The 20,442-nt window shown below is 38.7% G+C and overlaps 1 protein-coding gene across 1 annotated transcript in view; it reads left to right on the top strand.

Moving 5' to 3' along the window:
* DIAPH3 (diaphanous related formin 3) overlaps nt 1-12,723 on the top strand; it is a 185,000-nt gene extending 172,277 nt beyond the window's left edge. Inside the window, exon 29 of the mRNA XM_026034312.1 lies at nt 12,391-12,723. Coding sequence (XP_025890097.1) covers nt 12,391-12,650 — 260 coding nt within the window. The 3' untranslated portion in view covers nt 12,651-12,723. The remainder of the gene's footprint in view (nt 1-12,390) is intronic.
* The last annotated feature ends 7,719 nt before the right edge of the window (nt 12,724-20,442 follow it).

The raw sequence follows: 20,442 nt of genomic DNA, 5'->3' as shown, positions 1-20,442 counted from the left end.
GTGTATAAATACCTCAAGGGAGGCAGTGAGGAGGAGGGGGGCGGCCTCTTTTCAGTGGTGGCCAGTGACAGGACTAGAGGAAATGGCTTCAAACTGAGGCACTRAAAGTTCCACAGGAACTTAAGGAAGCATTTCTTCACTGTGAGGATGACAAAGCACTGGAACAGGCTGCCCAGAGAGGTTGTGGAGTCTCCTTCTTTGGAGATCTTTAAAACCCACTTGGATGCAGCCCTGTGCCACGTGCTCTARGTGACCCTGCGTGAGCAGGGGGGTTGGACTCGATGACCTCTGAGGTCCCTTCCAACCTTCGGCATTCTATGATTCTACTTAGTGTGATTCGAGAGTGACCAGGAGACATTTACTTTGAGCTACAGTGTAGAGTTGTAGAGGGTTGTTAGTATATTATGTTACAACCTTAAACAGATTTTGAAATCTTTTTCTTTTCCAACCCGCTTCAGAAACTTAGTTCCCAGGTTTTGTGCTTTAATGTGTCATATTACCAGTAACATTTAGTTAAATGCCCAGAGTTACTGAAGAAAGAAAAGGGTTAGTTCTAATTCAGGTAAACTTCAGTGGTCGTAAACATCAGTGTTCTTCAGGGTGATCTGTTTTCCCCTGAGTTCTTGCACTCCSAGCATTTACCTTTCACACGGGGATGCGTTTGACCAGGCATGCAATGGAGAAGGAAGCTGAGCGTGGTTTTTCTCTTTGTGACTGACTGGACCTGTGTGTTATTATTTTAATTACCCCTCAGGCAGTTTTCTGCTGTGTGATCATGTGCAGGTCAGTGTTCTGCAAGCCCTTCAACATGACAGCTCACAGAATAATCATCCTGTCGTCGCACCTGGATTCATTGTTACGTAGCTTCTCGGGCTTTTTTTCCTATTCACATTTGCTTAGCAACCGGATCACACGTTTCGTGCTTATTATTCCAGTAATCACCCTCTGCAGCACATAGATGCATCAATTAAAGCTTTACAATGAGGTATATTGTTCTGTGCAGAATCCTCAGGTGTCAGGGGGTAAAAAAAAAATGGTTTTAGATGGTTCAGACCTTCTTCAGGTTGCTAATCTCTGTTTGTATTAAACAAATAAGCACACTGACATTCTAAACCAAAAAACCATAGGTCATAGGCAATAGGAAATGGATGACAAAATTGTGTTTTGTTTTAAAAGGCTCAAGGCTTTTTTTTTAAGAGTTATCATTTTAAATGCAGCTCTCAAATGTCTGAGGGATGAACATTTATTTTAGATATGTTTTTCAGACACAAATCAATTTTATATCTGCTTTATTGATTCTCACCTATGTTCTTTCTAAACATTTTCGGACTAGTTTTCAGATTTGGGTAAATTTCACAGCAAATTATTATTGGAATGTGACTTGAGTACCCAGAAGCTGTCAAGATGGTTCAGTGATTTAATGTTGGCATCCTGCAGCTTTGACTGTAATCAGCAGATGCTCTGGCATTACCATAAATGTTTTCTTAACCGTCTCTGTCATAAAAATGGAAGGTTTTTCCCGTTTGAAGACTGCTGCTTCTGATTAAATTCAGTTTGGCTTCTTTTGCATAATTAATATACCATGATCATCTCTAACCTTTTGTTTTTAATATCACCTTCTGAGCTAGACACGTTTTCAAGGCTGCTATGTAAGTTAGAATAGACAAAGGAAAAACAGATCTATATATAAGAATGCTCTGCTTCTTTGCCTTAAGGCATCTGAACTTCTTTCTGCCGTCACTTCTCAATGCATGTAAAGGTGTAAAACATTCCTTTATTTTCAGCCTTGTTTGGGGGAGGGTGTTAGTAGGCTCTGCTTTAAGCTTATTGCTATGTGACTTCAGCCCAAATTACATATTCTGATGTACAGTGTCTTAATATTTTTGCAATTAAAAAATAATAATCTTCTCTTGCACAGCAAGTTTAACTTTTGGTTAGCTGGGATCTTCTGGTGTGCGGTATGGCTAAACTGTAATTTTGTGCAGTCGATTAAGGAAGGAGGAAACTGGAAACACCACAGTTGGCTTCTGATGTTTAATGCAAGATTTTGCATAGTAAAGTGACTGCTAAGATTCTAATCGTTATAATATAGGCCRATAAATATGTTCATTACTTGAAAAATGCATGTCGTTAATGATGTTAAACACTGCATTTTGAATTCACAGTAGCACAATAACAATTAATTACCCGTGGCAATGTGTCTAGAATTTGTCTCAGATGATAATTCAATGATATTTGGAACATTTAAGTCAAGATTCAGTGAGAAGCCATTTAAAAAACATATTTCCTTGTGTACACTCTGTGAAGATCCTGCTCCTTTTTCAAAGACGTGGTGTCACATTTGCACATGGGGGTCCAACAGAGCTATTGCTGGATCATGTGCAGAGCGGAAATTTTTATCAGCCCCATCTCTTTCCACGCATGAACAAGGCCCAGTTAGAATCCATCGCAAAGAGAGGAAGGCGTTCAGTGAAAAGACATGAAAGGGAGAAAGCAATTTATAAATCATTTGGAATTAGCAAAAGTTAAATCACTTTTCATATGCCTTTATTGCCTAATATTCCTTTTGTATGAGGAACTTCTTAAAAAAGCTCTGTGTTTCCTCCTGCACGCTGTAAGTCGACTTGCTTGCATGCTTTTGGCCATAAATTGTCTGCAACGTTTCATCAGAGAGCGGACCACACTAACAACACATCAACGATGAAAGTTGCGTGAGTTAAGATGGTTCTTCTGCATCCCATCTCCAGTTTACTCCTGAAGCAATCTGGGATGTCAGTTTGTAGGGTGTAAACTCCACAAATAGATCTTTGCCTTTGTGCTGTAGAAAGGGGCTTACACTTTAGGCAAGTTCAGATATCTTTAAGCTGACAGCAACATTGTGTAAAACTTTATTTTTTTCCTGCTTAGCATTTGGAGCCCTCATTACATAAATTCTTTTTCTGTTTATTATTATTATTATTGTTATTATCATCCCCACACTCTCACCTGTCGTAGCAGCAGCAGCACGCAGCCCTCTTTGCTCTCTTCCCCTGCAGAGCCATGGTTTTAAGAGGGCAGCCTGAGAGCTGCAAGATACTTTTCTTGTAATGTTTTGGATAGCAGTGAACAGGGCACTGCGACCTATGTGGGCAAAACTGCTTCAGGGCATCGATCCAGTACTTGACCATGGAAGCTGGAGATGTTTTAGTTTCTACTCAACTGTTAAGACTAACGTGCAGCAGACTCAGCCCCAGCCCTTTATGCTGCTCCTCAAAATATTTGCAGGACGCCTGTAGTCCCACAAATTCCCTTTCCCACTAAAAGCAAATGGTTTCACTAAAAGAAAAGTGTAACAGGTATTCAGAGGATGTCTYGTCACTTTTTGACGAAACAAAATAAACAAAATACTCACTGCCTTCTGAAATATAGCCTAACAATATCTGAGTTTACCATGTAAGCCAGGGAATGGAATTTTGGATTAAAAATTGGGAATATGAATCGTATGTTTTCAGTAGTTACCAGAATAGTAGGATCTCTATAGCTATTTAAAGAACAGGAATGGTGAATAAAAATAATTTAGCATTAAACTCATAATTACTGTTTGTAATTCTATATTTGTTTTATTGAAAAATGCTTATGCTAAGATTATACTTAACAAACAACAACATTTTTACAGCTGCAAGAAATGGAAGCTTAGCATTGCTTTTGTTTTTTTTTTTTTTCATTTTCTTTTCATAGCAGCAATCTTTATATTTATTGCTGAAGTTCTTTATCAAATATACCTTGAAAAYAGTGTTCGTCTCTAGGTATATACTGTGCAGATGGGTTTGGAAACTACATGTATCTACTGCTTAAAGGCATCAATGGGATGTTTAGTGTATGGGATCTATATGAATTATTGTCTACTGAACAGGTGGGGAATGACTTTATACTCCGAGTCTTTCTCTGTTTGGTCACAGATGCAAGATCTCTCTTTTTTTGTCTATTAGCTCTAGATTTCAAATAGCAGACTTCAATTTGCTTGAGAAGAAAGTAAAAGCACAAGTAATAAACTACATTTAAGAAATTTAAAATAGTTCAAATATGTTTAAAAAGATGTTTATTCTGTTGATGCTTTTTGTAATTCCATAAACATCTAGGCCACATAACATTTCTGTTTCATAGTGTATGGTTTTATAGCCCTTTTCCCAAAGAAAATAAGAAAGAGATTAATTTGGTATTTATTAATATTTAAGTTGTGCCAGTTTAGTCGTTTACTTTGGAATTAAGAGAGTTAGCTATTTAGCTTTTTTAAGAATGATTCGAGACATATACTCTACAGATGGATAATGGCCACAAAGTGTGTTTCCATTGGACCTGCCATTTCCTAGGAACTCCCAAATGCACCTTGGTTTGGGAAAGATACACAGTAAAAAGGCACAAAAGATCCACTGAAATTGGGAGTGGAACAGGGAACTGGCCTCTGGAGGCCTTCAGAGGTTCCTTCCATCACTTACTTGCTTAAAAAGATTGAGTGAATTCTCTCAGAGCTCTGATATAAACTCGAAGGGAAAGGCACCTAATTTTAAAAATAGCCTTGGCAGTATGTGCCAAAACAACTGCAGTTTGGGTGCTGAGAATGTGTGACATTGAGTGACTACCCACTGTCCAGGTATAGACATCGTCCATCTGGCCATCACCAACTTCACTAGGGACACGTGAACCTCCTTCAGAGGGGGGAACAGGAACCATCAACTTGAACAAGCATCGAATCTTTTTCYTTAGACTTTTGTCGATAATGTTCTCTTTTAATCTCGACAGGCACTCAAGGCTTTAAAGTCCTGCAATTTTATGTTGCATTTCTGCAACAAAAGTCTTTGCTGTATTAGAGATGGGAATACGTTAGCTTGAACAGAGAAATTGGTCCAATTTCAACATAAATGCGAAGTATGTCTGGAATTTATCAGATAAAAGACTGAATGGAGTGGTCAGCAGCAGCTTGGAGTGGTCTTTGGGAAGGTGTAGGTCGATGAAGAATTTWAAAAAAATGTAAAGGCTTTGTTTTAGTAGTAGGGAAAAAGGAGCTGGTGCAGCRTAGTTGCTTTCTTCACAAATTAGTTTGCTCACAGTTTGTAATAGATTTTCTTTGAAATTCAKTTCTTTGCCTCACTTAGTGCTGACCTGCTCTCTTCTTTCCTTTGAAATGAACAAAAAATTATATTCACTGCTTCTGAAAACTTAGTAAATCTCATCTAAATTGAACTTATTGATTACAGTGGCTATTCCTTGCACTCCAAGGCTTTTATACGAGAATAGCAGCCGCTATTAAATGGAACACATGCTATAAATGCCTTAAAAATCTTCCAAAAAATCAGTAACACATTTCATTGCCTCATTAATGTTGCTACTGTTACCYGGTTGGGGCTAGTCAAGTTGTGAACGTCTATCATGAAGTCTTAAGGAGTCAGAAACTCCTTATCAAACAAACATTGTCTGAGCAGAGCTGACTCTCCTTCACGTGTTGGGGCGGGGGATGAAGGATATGACTGAAATAAGTCTTCACAACCCACAGCAGCCCTTTAACATTGCCGGAACATTCTTCGATCCTACCCTTGTCAGTCACAGAAATTGTTGAAAAAAAAATTAAACTAATAAAAAGTGGCAATAAAAAGTATTTTAAGTATTTTCCATTATACTGTGCAGCAAGAAGATATCCCATTTTTTATGAGTGATGTGATGTAATAGACATGGAGCTTCTAGCTATAGCAGTCTTTCTCATTACTTCTAAATTCTGCTTCTGGGTAGTCAGGTAGACTTTAGAGAAAGAGAATTAGGTTTTGTGTTCCAACACCAATGCCAGGCTTTGGAAATGGATTTCACAAGGCTGACTTTGGGCTGTATAAATTACATTAAGGAAAGTTGGGTGCCCGAAGAAAATCATGGCTCACCAGGGTTCAGGACATTGAACCTTAATAGGAATGCCACTTCAATGCAGAAAATGAAGTCTTCATTTCCTACATGAGAGGAAAACAAGAAATACCAATTTTCCTTCTGCCATTTCTCATAGTAAAAAAATAAATAAAGAAAGAAAGAAAGAAAAAAAAAAAGGAGTTTGTAATCTGGAGCTTCAAAATGGCAATGGAAAATGCCATTTTTAGTCTGAAAATTAAAATAGGAAGTGCTGAAAGAAAGGTTTTGTCCTGTTGTCTGCAACAAGCTCTCTACTTCAGAGCTGCAGCTAATTGCATCTCTTGCTGGAATTCAGAGCCTCGACCTTGCTGAACCTCAACCTGATCTTATTCAACCTTTCAAACTTAGAGTCAATCTAAGTAATTCTCAACTAGCTGAAACATGTGAAACATGAGCTATTACTTCCCAGTTTACATCATAAAAAAAAAGAAGTTCACACTTCTGTTTGAACTGTTTTGCTGTTTTCCTCGTATCTTCAGCAAAACACCAGGGATTCATTATAGCTTAGTACATAGGCAAGGGAACCCAGTGATCTCCAGAATTTCTTCTCAAGGGCTTCTCTACTGAGATGGAGCGAGCACGTGGAGATAGTGGGGGTCCAGCCCCAAAGTCTAAATGCACTTGGAGAAGTTACATAGGAGCATGAACACAGTTGATATAATGTGCAGATGATRTAATGTGTAGATGATGAAGAGGGCTTCCAAAAGCACATTATCTTTTCCTGTGCCGTATCGTTCAGAAACCACGTGAACATTTCCCTGACATCCAGTTCCACACATCAGGGTTTAGGAACCCAAGACAAGCTACGGCATCATGCTGGGGAGCTGATGATTATGGATAGGGCTATTACTTTTTCCAGGCTGAAGCTGTTTGACAAGAGAGCAGGCTGCCAGAATATATTTCACAGACACAGCGTAACCCACAATGTAAAGTAATTTGAATTGGTGGTAAGGGTGGTCTGTGTGCGTGGGCTATTGCAAATCCATCAGCGCAGACACCGCTTGACAAATGCAGTGTTGCATGTGCACCACAAGCCAGAGGCAGCAGAAATATTCCGCTGGGCTTCTGTATTTTGGATTTTTTCCATATTAACTCTCAATAAAAGATGTAATGAGTTCATGACTGCAGTTGATCTTTCCTATGTTACGATTTTATCATACCCTATATTGAGACATATGACTGTGACACAAGCATATGATGCCATGTAAAGGACTCTTTTCCTTGGTTTTGTAACTTTATTTTTCAGTGCACAAGTATTTACATAAAAAGTAAATATGTCCTTAATATCCAGACTTTTGTAGAGAAACCAGGCAATGAAATAAAGCTTTCCAAGGTACTGTTTTATTTTAAATATTTATTAGTGGCTTTAAAAGATCCATATCTCTTCTTCAGTAAGTCGCTTACAATCATTTTTGCTCACTATTAAATGTGATGTATAACAGCATTAGGCAGGATTTTAAAATCTCCAACTGATCATATTTTGTTTCCCCAGGTTAACAGCAGGCAAGTCTCACATTACGGATTCTTTTGTTCACATATTATTGCACAATTTCCTTTTTCTGCATATAAAGGATGTAGCCTTTAATAGCTTATAAGCATATCATTATAAGTTATTTTATGCTAGGACACCATTTAAACTAAGGAAAGCTATTAAACACAATTTTCTGTCAACTGGATTTCCTGAGCACTGCTGTTAATCAAAGTAATTTTAACAGACTCATATCTACTTGATAGCCATTTGGTTCTAGGTTATGTGAATATGATTTTGAAATGTTTTTGATTTATGGCAGTGCTCAGGAATTTCATACCTAGGAAAACTTAATTTTAATAGGTCTGAAGATGTCAAGGACCCACAACAGTTAAGTATTGAACAAGGGAAAGAAAAGAGCTAAGTATTACGGCATGTGAACACTAGGGCTTTAGTACTTTGAAACAAGTATTTCAGTCTAACCATTGCCTGGAAGCATTCAGCACTAGTTAAATATGGGTAATGTTTTATCAAGCCTGCCTGCCTTCAGAAACTTTTACTGTAAATTTAATTCCACCTCCCCGACTTTTTTTTTTTTTTAATATGCACATATGGGGATTATTACCGTACTGGAAAATGACAAATTTTGATTGTTTTTAATATTACTAAAAGTGACGCAGCATTAGAAATTTCAGTCTTTTACAAGGTAACTACCACCAGTGTGCACAGCAGATTAGTAAGTTACATTTTTATCCAGTGATTTAAATTCCTTTCTGATTTTTTGACTTATTCCTACTCAGAAGTAGACTTTGCTGTACTAGGTGAACAGGTACCACAGCTCCAGAAATGTAAGATAGTTTTCTTTTAGCATTTCATAATCTTGTTCTTTTAAGGTCTTTAAAAGTGSATTTGAACTGAGGTGTGTAACAAAAGCACAAACTAAATGAATTTCCAAGGTGAAATTTACTGATGAAATTACCACATAAAAATTTGATTGGACTTTTTAGGAAAAGTTCATTGCTATCTGTCTGGTTTATGGAGTTTCTGTGTATATCCATGTTCTAGAAATGTTGGATTAAAATGGTGGCCACTAAGTCATCTCACTGCTCTTGCAGGCAGGCAGACCAAATACTCTTMTCAGAAACAGATTCAAATTCCTTCTTACGTGTGGTTATGTTTTTTACTCTTTTCTATTATATAGCTGCTCCAGAACTATTCTTTTGGTTCAAAAAATTATATATATTTTTTAACAAAAATATTAAAAAGCATCTATTCTTTWGTCAGTTAATCTCAACTTGGTGCTATTTCTAAAAGTGACCATATCCTGTGCCACATGCTCTAGGTGACCCTGAGTGTGCAGTGGGGTTGGACTAGATGATCTCCAAAGGTGCCTTCCAACCTTAAGGATTTTATGATTCTGTAATATTCTTCCCACCCTTTATTATGCTCACAGTATCACAGAATCTCAGTGTCACAGAATCACAGAGTGGGTGAGGTTGGAAGKGACCTCTAGAGATCATCTAGTCCARCCCCCCTGTCCCAGCAGGGAAGCCCAGAGCACGAGGCACAGGGCGGCATCCAGGTGGGTTTGGGAGATCTCCAGAGAAGGAGACTCCACAGCCTCCCTGGGCAGCCTGTKCCAGGGCTCTGGCACCCTCATAGTGAAGAAGTTCCTCCTCACATGGAGATGGAACTTCCTGTGTTTCAACTTGTACCCATTGCCCCTTGTCCTGTCACTGGCCACTAATGAGAAGAGTTTGACTCCTTCCWCCCTATATTCATCTGTCAGGTATTTATACATATTAATCAGTATATATATCATTTATACATATTAATCATATTAAACACTAAAGAAGTCCACTTCTTCTATCCTGGTCAGTTATGTGCTGAACTGCACTGCAATAACTTGCAGCCTGTTGTTTTTTAGTTCATCTGTGACATGCACTGTTTTTTTTTATACCACCCATTCCAATGGGCTAAAAATGCACTTTTTCAGTTTTACCACTATAGTCTAGCAATTTGAGGGAGATGCAGCAAGAACACAAAGAATTGACTGAGGAAAGGACAYGATACCAAAGTATGAAAGCTTTAAAGAAGTGAGTGAAGCAGTACAGAGTGTATGTGTGAGAGTGTGTTTGGAGCTAAGAAAGAAAGAAAGAAAAAAAAGTAATTCTTGTTCTATTTAAAATAATGATAAGGTTAAAAAAAAAAGTATAAGAAAATGCTGATCGTTTTTCATTTTAAATTTCTTAGTACCTAGTTTTAAAGTTCAGCTTAAATGGAGGTAGTCCTCCACTGTGACTTTTAGGATGAAAGGAATCAAGTATTGCAGCATTTAATTCTTTAGGTCCGTATGAAATCGGGGACTCTGAGCAAGGCGTGTGGCTTTCAAAGCAGTGCCTGGCAAAGCTCTCTGTTTCTGGGTGGCACTCACAGCAGCCAGCTTCAAAGCAGGGAATTGCCTGCAGACAAACCTGGACTTGCACTTAGGAGGAGCAGTACTCAGTGGAGAACCTCCTTCTGACTGAAGGAACAGGCAGGATAAAGATGCTGTCTGATTCAGGAAGCAGCTGAAGTTACAGCTTTGAGATGGTAGCATTGGCATTGGATAAAATATGTGTGTCCAAATCGTATTTAGTAATTAACACTGAATGCAGAGTATTTTTTTTTTTCTTTGTCCCATGGCTGAAACCAAAGTGTTCTCATTTCTTAGGAAGTGGAGTAAGAACTAGACCACAGTAGACTACAGGATCATGTATTAGGGACACGTCACTTGGAAATCATGACTTCTCTGTTGGGTAAAACAGGTGAAATGAGGACTACTCAMATAAAGCAGCTGCTGATTAAAGCACATTCCCATCCACACTGCTTGCTGCCACAGGACTGCTCAGATAGAAGGAAAGGAGTTTGATCTTAAGCTGAATTCTCCTTACGTTAGGCTAACCCAGAAAGTCATGACCACCAGCAACATGGTCGTACCTACCAGCACCACTGCTGTAGTTTTAAAGGGGATAAAAAGAGAAGGCTCAACTCAACTCTGCTCAGTTACTGTCTTCAACCATGAATTCCAGGTGGTGGATCAAAAGTCATAGGGTACATATCTCTGCAATGCTAAATCAGTTACTAAGGTTCAAGGAGGGATGAGATTTTAAATCGACCTCAACGTTTACTATTCCTTAGTAGCTTCCTTTGAAGTAGGTCTTAGATTTGCTGATCTAAATCTTACTCTAAGACTCTGGCCCTGTGAGATGTGAGAAACTGAGGAACATGCTGCTGGGTTTTTACATTGAGGCCTCGATGCATAAATGTTCACTGCGTCTGTTATTCAGCCTAGTTCATCATACTTAATCCTTATGCYTGTTTTTTGGATAAAGACTCCTTTGAACTGCCAAGTAGGTAGAATTTGGATATTGGTATACTGAGAAACTGACTCTGAAAAGTGTATGTCAGTACCTGTTTTTCTTGCCCTTTTTTTCAAGTTCAACATCTATACTTAACCTTGATTATAGATCTTTTTATGCCTAAAAATATACTGAATTTCAAGGGAATAAATATTTTTTCTGACTAACGCTACCCTATCTTCAACTGACTAAAAATAAAAAGGCCTAAGATGCAGCTGGTATTTTGTATATTGATACAGGTAATTTATATCAGGTTACAAGTATGGGTTCAGAGCCAATAAATGTAAACATCTGAAACTGAATAATATATTTAAGAATGTCCATATCACATTTATTTTAATTAGTTATGATGGGTTTATTTTGTGTAATTATAAAGATGTGTTCATCCTTGATCTTTGGCCTTATGCGATCCAGGAAAAAATGAAATATGTGCTGCTTCATCTTCAGTGTCAAGTTATTTTCCAAGGTATGAAATAGAAATTACCTTTATCATCTAAGTAAAAAATTCAGCTCTTCCCAGTTTTTAATTAAGAATTGTTTATCTGATTCAGAAGATGATGGAAAGAAGATATTTATTTGCCTCTGATTGCCGAAAGGTGATCATACTTCTAAAATTTGCTGAGATTGTCCGAGAAAGTGTATAAAATCCTCATCCATCACTGTGAGCCCCTGGTCAGGGAATGACAGTGCAGTAAATATCTTCAGCAGCTGCCTTTTAATGTACAAGCTGTTTTCGGTAGGAATTTTCAGCGCTCACATAAAACACACTGTCATGAGTGACTGCCTGTGCTCCAAAGTCATTACTATTGGGATGATGGAACATCTTTCAGCGAATAACCAAAAAACTTTAAATGTCATGTCAAGTTTGTTGAAGCCATTTTCAAGCCTTGCTCAAGGTTACATGAATATTGAGTATGCCTGTTTGTGAGAAGCTGGAGATCTATGAGAAGGATCATTCAGATGCTGGTATAGTGAACAGGCACTTGATTTAAGGGGAAAAAAAAAACAACCCTGTTGCTATATGTCAATCCAGCAAAGCTCCTGAATCTTAAACTGGTATCACTTCTTGTGACAGGAAAGACCAGTAGTGTTTAGCAAAAAGTAGCAACATCTATGCAAACTTCTAAAATTATTTTTTAGCCACCTAAAAGAAGAATGAACGAAAGAAGAATGATCACCATGGATAATTAAATTGAAATAGATTTTTTATGAATTTTAAAATTAGGTCAATTACAAATATGTAGGAAACATAATTATCTAGATATAATTTTGGAAGCCTCTGCAAAATGCTGAGAGCTCTGTTTTCTGTTTGACTCCAGTGTGAGAGGAAGATCTTGGCAGCATCTATCCCCGATTTTATGGGAAATGGATGCTAATTTAATGAAGGCATGCAAACGCTGTATCATTTCCAATGGGTCAAGCCCATTGCTTCTGAAGTGATACTAATGTATTCCTCCCTGGCAATCATTCCTTCTTCTAGTACTTCCTCTGCCTGTAAAATTTTGTCTGATCAAGACGTGTTTTCCCATGAAAATACTCAATTTCAGTATTTTTTGATTGTGAATGAGCTTTATTTTGTTTTATCTTCCACAGAGAACCAGAAAGYGCAACCGGAGAAGTCGTGTTCACACCACGGTATCAGTTTAAACTCGACAAGAAGCCAAGTCACCAAAGAGATTTCTTATGACATGGAAGCAAATTCCTCCACACCGTGGAGCAAAGCTGCTGGGAGAAAGGAAGCCTGTAATGGAGAAGGCAACAAAGAAAAGAAAATAGAGCGTATTGGGTCTCCTTCGAAGGGAGAAGCCATTCCAGAAGTGGAAGCTCTTTTGGCAAGACTGCGAGCACTGTAGGCTAATGGCATAAAGGATTATATCCAAACACGCTATATTAGCTTAAATCTTGTAAAAATACATGGATTTTCCATTACTGACATTACATATTTTTGAGTACCCATTATGTGAATACTCCATCCCTAAAGTGTACAAAGTGATGCTATAGTCTGGCTTAATGTAAGCAGGTTTTTATATGTTTTTACCTGGTGAGAGTGCAAAAAAAATATTAGAAGAAACAGATACTAAATTATTTCAAGGCACGATCCTTTTAGTGGACACACTACTGACCACAGCTGTTTTGAGAGCTTCTCAAAATAGAAGTAAAATGCATTCTAAATATTGCTAGATCATCATGCCTGGGAATCAGGGTCAATAAATAACGGGAAAAGTATTCTTATATTTTTTACTACAAAAAAATTTTTACTACTGCTTAAGTAATTTTAGCACCTAAAAAAGTATTATTATAGCATTCTTTGCAATTATAATGATGGGAAATGTGCATCATATAAATTTCTCAGCTATGTTCCAGTTTGCCTTCACAGAAGAGCACCAAAGCTTCCTAAATTGCATATGCACCTACAAAATAGAAATCTATGGGCAGTAAACAGGAAATCTATGCAAAGAATATACTTTATGCATGATTAATATATCCTTACTCTTAAGCTTAGGTAAGGTGATTATATCAAAATAGTATATACAGTTTCAGTGAATGCAATGCTGCTTAAATCTTTCTTAAAGTTATTTACCAAAGTAATTTTTTAACTTTTCACATATGAGTTAATATGTTTCTGTAAAAAGAACATATGGGAAAGATTTCTGCAATTGGTTTTTCACAACCTCATTTTCCAGTAGCCTGTAAAGTCGTATTTGCTGGCACAATAGGAATCTCACACGTAATTGCATCTCTTTTATCGCACTGTCATTGTACATTGTTACATGTTTGCTATATCATATTTATTAATTGCACATCATAAAGAATTGCTACCTATGTTACCAAGTAGGGAGCTACTGTTAGTATCTTTGCCCATTATTTAAAGCTCCCTTATAATAAGAGTGTATTAGTTATCTAATATCTTTCTTCCAAATTACTCCATTTTTCTTTACAAAATCCTGAAAAATATGTCTTTCAATAAGAGGCAGTTACATGAAACCAGTGTTTCAATGCTTCAGTGCTTTTTATATCCTTGTTTAAGTTGCCTTCTTACTTTCTGCACTAAACATTAATAAAGTTAATTAGAACTCTGAAACTGGGCCTGTTTATAAACACTGCATGGGGTGTTTTTCAGCCATCATGGGAATCAATCTCTTGTTTCTGGGGCTGTTGTAACTCTCCAATTACACTTCTTGCTTTGATTTTAGAAAAAAAAAMCCCATAAACAGAAATCAGATATGGAAAAATGCAGAGATATCCTATCAGATGGTYATCTCTTCAGCCCTACTTGCAAGCAGTGGTCAAAGCTGTCGTACAGTGCTGCTTTTGGTAGCTCAAAATAGCACAGAATGGGGGTTTAATGCATCTTTAATGGATGAGTAGCAAGTGCTGGTCCAAATATTCTAGAAGAGTATGAGTCACACGGGAATTGGCAATTTCCTGTGCAGTTACTTAGTAAATTGTATGCAATATTTGTATGACAGACAACTATTTTTAAAGTTCCACCAAACTCCTTTACACCACAATTGTCAGGACTTTGCACCCCCATTTACAGGGTACAGTCCAAATCACAATCTACAGAGTGCATTCTGTTTGACTAAAATAGTATTTCAAACACAAAGGAAATATATGCTGAAGGAGAAGAAAGTATTAAACATCTATTGGATCTCTTCAATTGCTGAACAGGTTCTAAAAACAAAAGCATTGGGGATGGAGAACTGTATATAAGGCAGTGATCTTATGAATGTGGAAGAACGAATTCATTGCCCTGAATTCAGTAAATCTCTTTATTTGAATTAGTGGCCAATAGTCCACTGAAGAAAACTGACTTTTCAGGACACTACTGTGTAGTTATTCAGAAAAATAAAATTTGCTAAACTGTGTTGGAATTTTCAATGAGAGCTTCTAGCAGCCTAGCGTCTTCTATTTTTAAATATTTATACTTAAAATTAGAGATTTAATTACCTTTTCTTTTACACTGTGAGACGATTTAAGAAGTGGGATGCTTTTAGTCCCACTTAGACATTGTATTTCTGAGTTGATCTATACAAGTAGCCCTCAAATTAATTCTTGGTTTCTTTTTAATAATAATAATAATAATAATAATAATAATAATAATAATAATATAATATATAATATATAATATAGGGCTATACAACTTCTTAGAACCCATTCAAATACAGTATGTAATTGTTTTCCCCTTCACTATTTCTTTGAACAATCATAATTTACCCGATTCAGAGTTGTCCAATTGAAGTATGCAGTGGGTTTTCTTTCTACATTTCATCTCTCTGTAACTTAACTTGTAAGAAAGAAAGAAAAAAAAATGCAGAATGCACAGGACATTTTTAGTGGGAAAAATACTTCCATTGCCTTTTAAATATAGGTAAAAATAAATCTGAAAATCACAGAATCTTCAAGGTTGGAAGGGACCTCTAGAGATCATCTAGTCCAACCCCCTGCTCCAGCAGGGACACCCAGAGCACRGGGCACAGGGCGGCATCCAGGCGGGTTTGGGAGATCTTCAGAGAAGGAGACTCCACARCCTCCCTGGGCAGCCTGTGCCAGGGCTCTGTCACCCTCACAGTGAAGAAGTTCCTCCTCACCTGGAGATGGAACCTCCTGTGTTTCAGTTTGCACCCATTACCCCTTGTCCTATCACTGGCCACCACTGAGAAATGCTTGTCCCTGGGCTGACCTGCTGTAGAGCAGCCCCGCAGAGAGGGACCTGGGTGTCATGGTGTATGACAAGACGACCATGAGACAGCAGTGTGGCCTGGAGGCCAAAAGGTCAACRGGATCCTGGGGTGGATTAAGAAGAGCATCTCCAGCAGGTCGAGGGARGTGATCATCCCCCTMTACWCAGCCCTGGTGAGGCCACATCTGRAGTACTGTGTCCAGTTCTGGGCTCCCCAGTACAAGAGGGATGTGGAGCTGCTGGAGAGAGYCCAGCGCAGGGCTACCAGGATGATCAGGGGCCTGGAACATCTGCCCTATGAGCAAAGGCTGAGAGAGCTGGGCCTGTTCAGCCTGGAGAAGAGAAGGTTGAGGGGGGACCTGATCAGCGTGTATAAATACCTCAAGGGAGGCAGTGAGGAGGAGGGGTTGGCCTCTTTTCRGTGGTGGCCAGTAATAGGACTAGAGGAAATGGCCACAAACTGAGGCACTAAAAGTTCCATAGGAACTTAAGGAAAAATTTCTTCCCTGTGAGGGTGCCAGAGCCCTGGAACAGGCTGCCCAGGGAAGCTGTGGAGCCTCCTTCTTTGTAGATCTTCCAAACCCACCTGGGTGCCACCCTGTGCACCATGTTGTAGGTGACCTTGCATGTGCAGGAGGGTTGGACTGAAAAGTCCCTTCCAATATTAAGGATTCTGTGATTCTAGTTTTACTTTAGTTTTTAAGTATTTGGGAACACTTTTACTGCTGTGTGCTAGTTAGGTTTAGTAAGACATCTTTACTGAGTACCAAGTCTATTGCTTGAACTATGGGATTGAACCATATACTGTGTGCTAGATATTGAGGAAGGTTTCACATACAGTAAAAATCTTCTGTTTCTATAGTGCACACTTGAAAATTAAATCCTCATAAAAAGCTTTCTGCTTTCTTCCAATATGCCTGTTCAAATAAAAGCGTTCTATATAAGATAATATTATGAGATGCATTGCACTGCTCATCCTTTACTTGAGCAGCACACACAAGGCACAAATACCAACAGCTTTTCTGCTCAGCACAGCTGTAAAGGTCTCACACATCTTTTTGATTCTTCGCATTTATTGTGGATGACTTTTCATTTCACTCAGTAAAAGAACTTTGATGACTACATCAATTTTTATTTTATGTATACCATATTATTCGTGACCGTGGTCTAAATTCCTATGTCCCAAATTGTAATGTTTTGACCTTATCAAGATATTTATGTTTGCTATCAGCCTCCTCAAGCTGCGTGCAACCAGGCCTGACATCAAGCTTATGGACCGTAGGTTATATACTGGGCCGTGTGAACCCAGTGGGGAAAACGATGGTAGCAGCATCTTTACAGAACAGCGTTAGCGCACCCAGAGGCAACACTTGCCCCGAGATGGGACCATCTTCTGAACCAGGAGCTCCAGGGATGGAGCAGGGACCAGCAACCTGAACGGATTTTAATTACTTGGGCACCACTTAATGGTGTTGGASCACACGTTATGAAAAAAAGATGTCACATACATAGAGTTGTTATAAGCCCCCTTCCTTCCACACACGTAAAATATCATTTTCCCTACTTTACTCACCTAGAGCCACTGCACGTGCCTCMGTTTCACCCTGGCCCAGCCAAAGCCCCTCTCTCCCAAGCTGAAGGTGTCAGTGCTGGGTGGTCTGAGCTGCTCCAACCCTTCATGTTTTTTGGAGAACCTGAAAAAGAAGAAATTTGCTGCTAGCACTCTCTGCACATCCCTTTCTGGTGAACAGGACTAAATTACAATGTTTTAAGGTGCTCTTTCTAAGCATTGCAATACTTTGCAACTATAAAACAAATAGGCAGCAAGCAAGGGTCAATAAAACTCACAACTATGCTACCTAAAACATTATAATAAGCAAGTAGGGTCAAATAAAAAAGCTCAGGGAAAAATTACATGAATGGATCATTTAGAACAAAATACAGTACAGCCCAAACACTTCTTTTCTAATGCATGGGATGTGTGGGTTTTACACAACTGAACAAGAGCAGAAAAATGACTTCACTTATAATTCAGTCTTGTGCAGTTTATGAAAAAAAAATTAATAGACCTGTGGATTTTACCRGCTTTGAGTCTCATTTTATGCCAAGCTTCCCAAATCTGAGAAGTTCTAAAATGACCATCTGCTATTAAATTAAGCATGCCATGGATTAATCAATCTGAATTAAATCATTTTAGCGTATAAAACAAACACATTTTCTTAAAATGCACTTTCCACATCACACCACTGTGTGTTTACCTAAGATTTAATATTAAGAATCTAGGCATAAATTTTATTGTAAAACTGCTGATAAAACATTCCGGCCACTCTAACACCAACAAAGAATAAGCAAGAGTTGGTCCCGTTGCAGTTTTTTCCTCCTTCTCAATGACAGAGAGAGCTATTAAGCTCCTTATGTTAGCCAAGCTCATCTTAAGCCCTTCTGTATATTTATTTCCTTTGCTGATTTGGCTTTTTCTTCCTATGATCCACACAGTATTTTACACTGAAGAGTAACTAATGGAGGTATTTGTGGGCAACAACCCCAGACAGATACGCGGAGAGCATTTGACTTTCATGCAGCATCCTCCTGCMTGGCTCTCGATGCAATCCCACTAGAGGCAGGTAGGATGATCCACCGAAACAGAATTGTTCCCTTCACCTAACTGAGCTTGTCCCATTGTTCGTATCAGAGCAGGATGTGTTCTGACAGCGTAATATACCCCTGTTTTTAAAATGGGGTTATATTATGCAGCAAAATAAACTATGGGAAGACAGAAATGAGAAGACTGGGAGGCAGAGTTGATTAATGGGCTGCCTTATTTCACTTGTTGGACCTAAAATGGCATCTAGAGCAGAGTGAGGCAACTGGAAAAAAAAAAAAATGTCTCATCTGACATCCGTAAAGGTCACGAAGGAAATGATGGTAGGTGATCCAGGGTTGGTATGGCCACAGGTGTCTTGTCTACTAGAAGACATATATCAGAATATCCTTTCAGTGGCAATGCTGCTGGGCTGTTCATTCTCAAAGCACTCACATGAGAAAAGGGAAGGAAGAGCCTGACAGAGACAGATATGATTCCCCATAAAAACCTAAGGATATTTCTTTCTTAAATCCAAGGGTCAGTCCTGCTCCCATTCACTTTGACACATACAGGAAGGAGACAAGGAATTGAGATGAGCCCAGGTAATGATAATATCTTTGTGCTGCCCTGCTGGAAAATGTTGCTCTTGGTGCCTGCAGTGGCTGACAGAGGAAGCTGTGCAGAAGAAGATGTGTCCTGACAGGAGAAAGCCAGGTACAGAGGGCAAGACCGGCACATTTGGTGTCAAATCATGGGATCATCAGAAAATAACAGCTCTATAGACACAAAGGGCACAAATGAAGTATATAAAAAAAGAGAAACTATATTTATGTCTTCTAAAATCTGAATAAGTCCAGATGACAGCAAAATAGCTGCTTACTGCTGATAAAAAAATCTTAAGCAATGTCAGCTCTACAGCTCTCATGACTCCATGCAAGATACATGTTAGAAAGAGCTTTAATTCACCTTTAAGTTTCTTCTTTAGGTGTTGTTCAAAGCACTAATTGAAAACCAGTCCAAACCATATAAACTTCACCATCTATAACAGTCAATAAAAAACAGCCTCAGTAAAAGCCATTGCTTAATTCATAGGAATTTAATTTGAAGGTTGTTGTACATATTTGAAAACATGCAGTGCAACAAGCCTCCTTCCGTTCAAAAAATGGCAATTACGCAGTCTGTTGATTGAATTTTTTACTAACGAAGTGTAGCATCTGCTAATGGATGGGAAAGCAAAACAGTCCAGTCAAAACAGTGCAGTCATCTGCACAGCGTAGTACCAGACCCATCCATTCTGCAGAGGACTTCTTGGCCACGAATCTGAGTCCCCGTCAGCATTTCCCCTGTAAGGGCTGCTGTGGAGGCAGAAGAGCCACAGCGAGGGGACTGCAATGAAAAATGGGTTGAGAGCTTCCTCTCTCTCTCTTTAGACATGGAGTTGATTATGCCAAATTTATCTCCAAGGTGCCTAGGCACTGCATTAAAAATGCTTAGACAGAAAGAAAAGGTGATCCCACTGCGAAGCTGGTGGCACCTTGCCATCCGGTGCTGCAGCATCCCTGGAAGATAACTAAAATCCCATCTCCAGAATTATCCTTGAATAAACAGACACTGTGGCGAAGTGGTAAGAGAACTTTTTCCATGTGGGATGTAGCAGGTTCCACGCTGTAGGATTTACTGACAGCAGCTCCGTCTGAGGGGGAGCAGGAGCCAAATCCTCCCTGTCCCTTGCGGAGTGACTTGGCCTGCAAGGAACTACAATCGCTCATTAACTTCAGCTCCGGAATAAAATTTTCTTCTTCTTGATTACCAAATCCCCCAAGAAGAATGAAAAGTTTTTATTTTCCTCACAAGAACTGCATCACAGTAAATCTTTCCACAAAACTAATAAACAGTTTAAATTCAATAGCGCCTGGATAGAGCATCAAAATCAGCAGGCAAGAACAAATTAGACTCTTCCTGGGAAAGGCTGCACAGGATCATTGCTTCCCTTTCCCCCTATCTACACTAYTAAATACAGAAAACTCCATAAAAATAGAGTTAGAAGACTCAGTGTTCATGCCACATATTTTACCAACATGCTTGGTCAGCACAGTTTAAACACTTTGTCCCAAAGAACAAACCTGTCCCATTCTTCAGATCAGAGCACAGGTCCAATATATGAACAGTTTTGACAGATGGTCAGAATAGGGGCCTAAACCTATGAGGTCCTTTTTGTGTCTTGGTAAGTGCTCATCATCCTCAAATTGCACAAAATCAAGCAGAGCATGGGGTTACTAGAGCCTTTCAGGATCATGCCCTAATGAATAAAATATACAAAGGTGACTTGAGTAAAATACTCTCCAATGTGCTGACAAAAGCAAAATAAAATATTCCT

The sequence above is a fragment of the Nothoprocta perdicaria genome, unplaced genomic scaffold (assembly GCF_003342845.1).
Source record: "Nothoprocta perdicaria isolate Ctin4 unplaced genomic scaffold, notPer1 scaffold_142, whole genome shotgun sequence".
In the NCBI taxonomy this organism is placed as follows: Eukaryota; Metazoa; Chordata; class Aves; order Tinamiformes; family Tinamidae; genus Nothoprocta; species Nothoprocta perdicaria.
The sequence above is the reverse complement of the archived record's forward strand: the minus strand, read 5'-3'. Positions and strand labels throughout refer to the sequence as shown.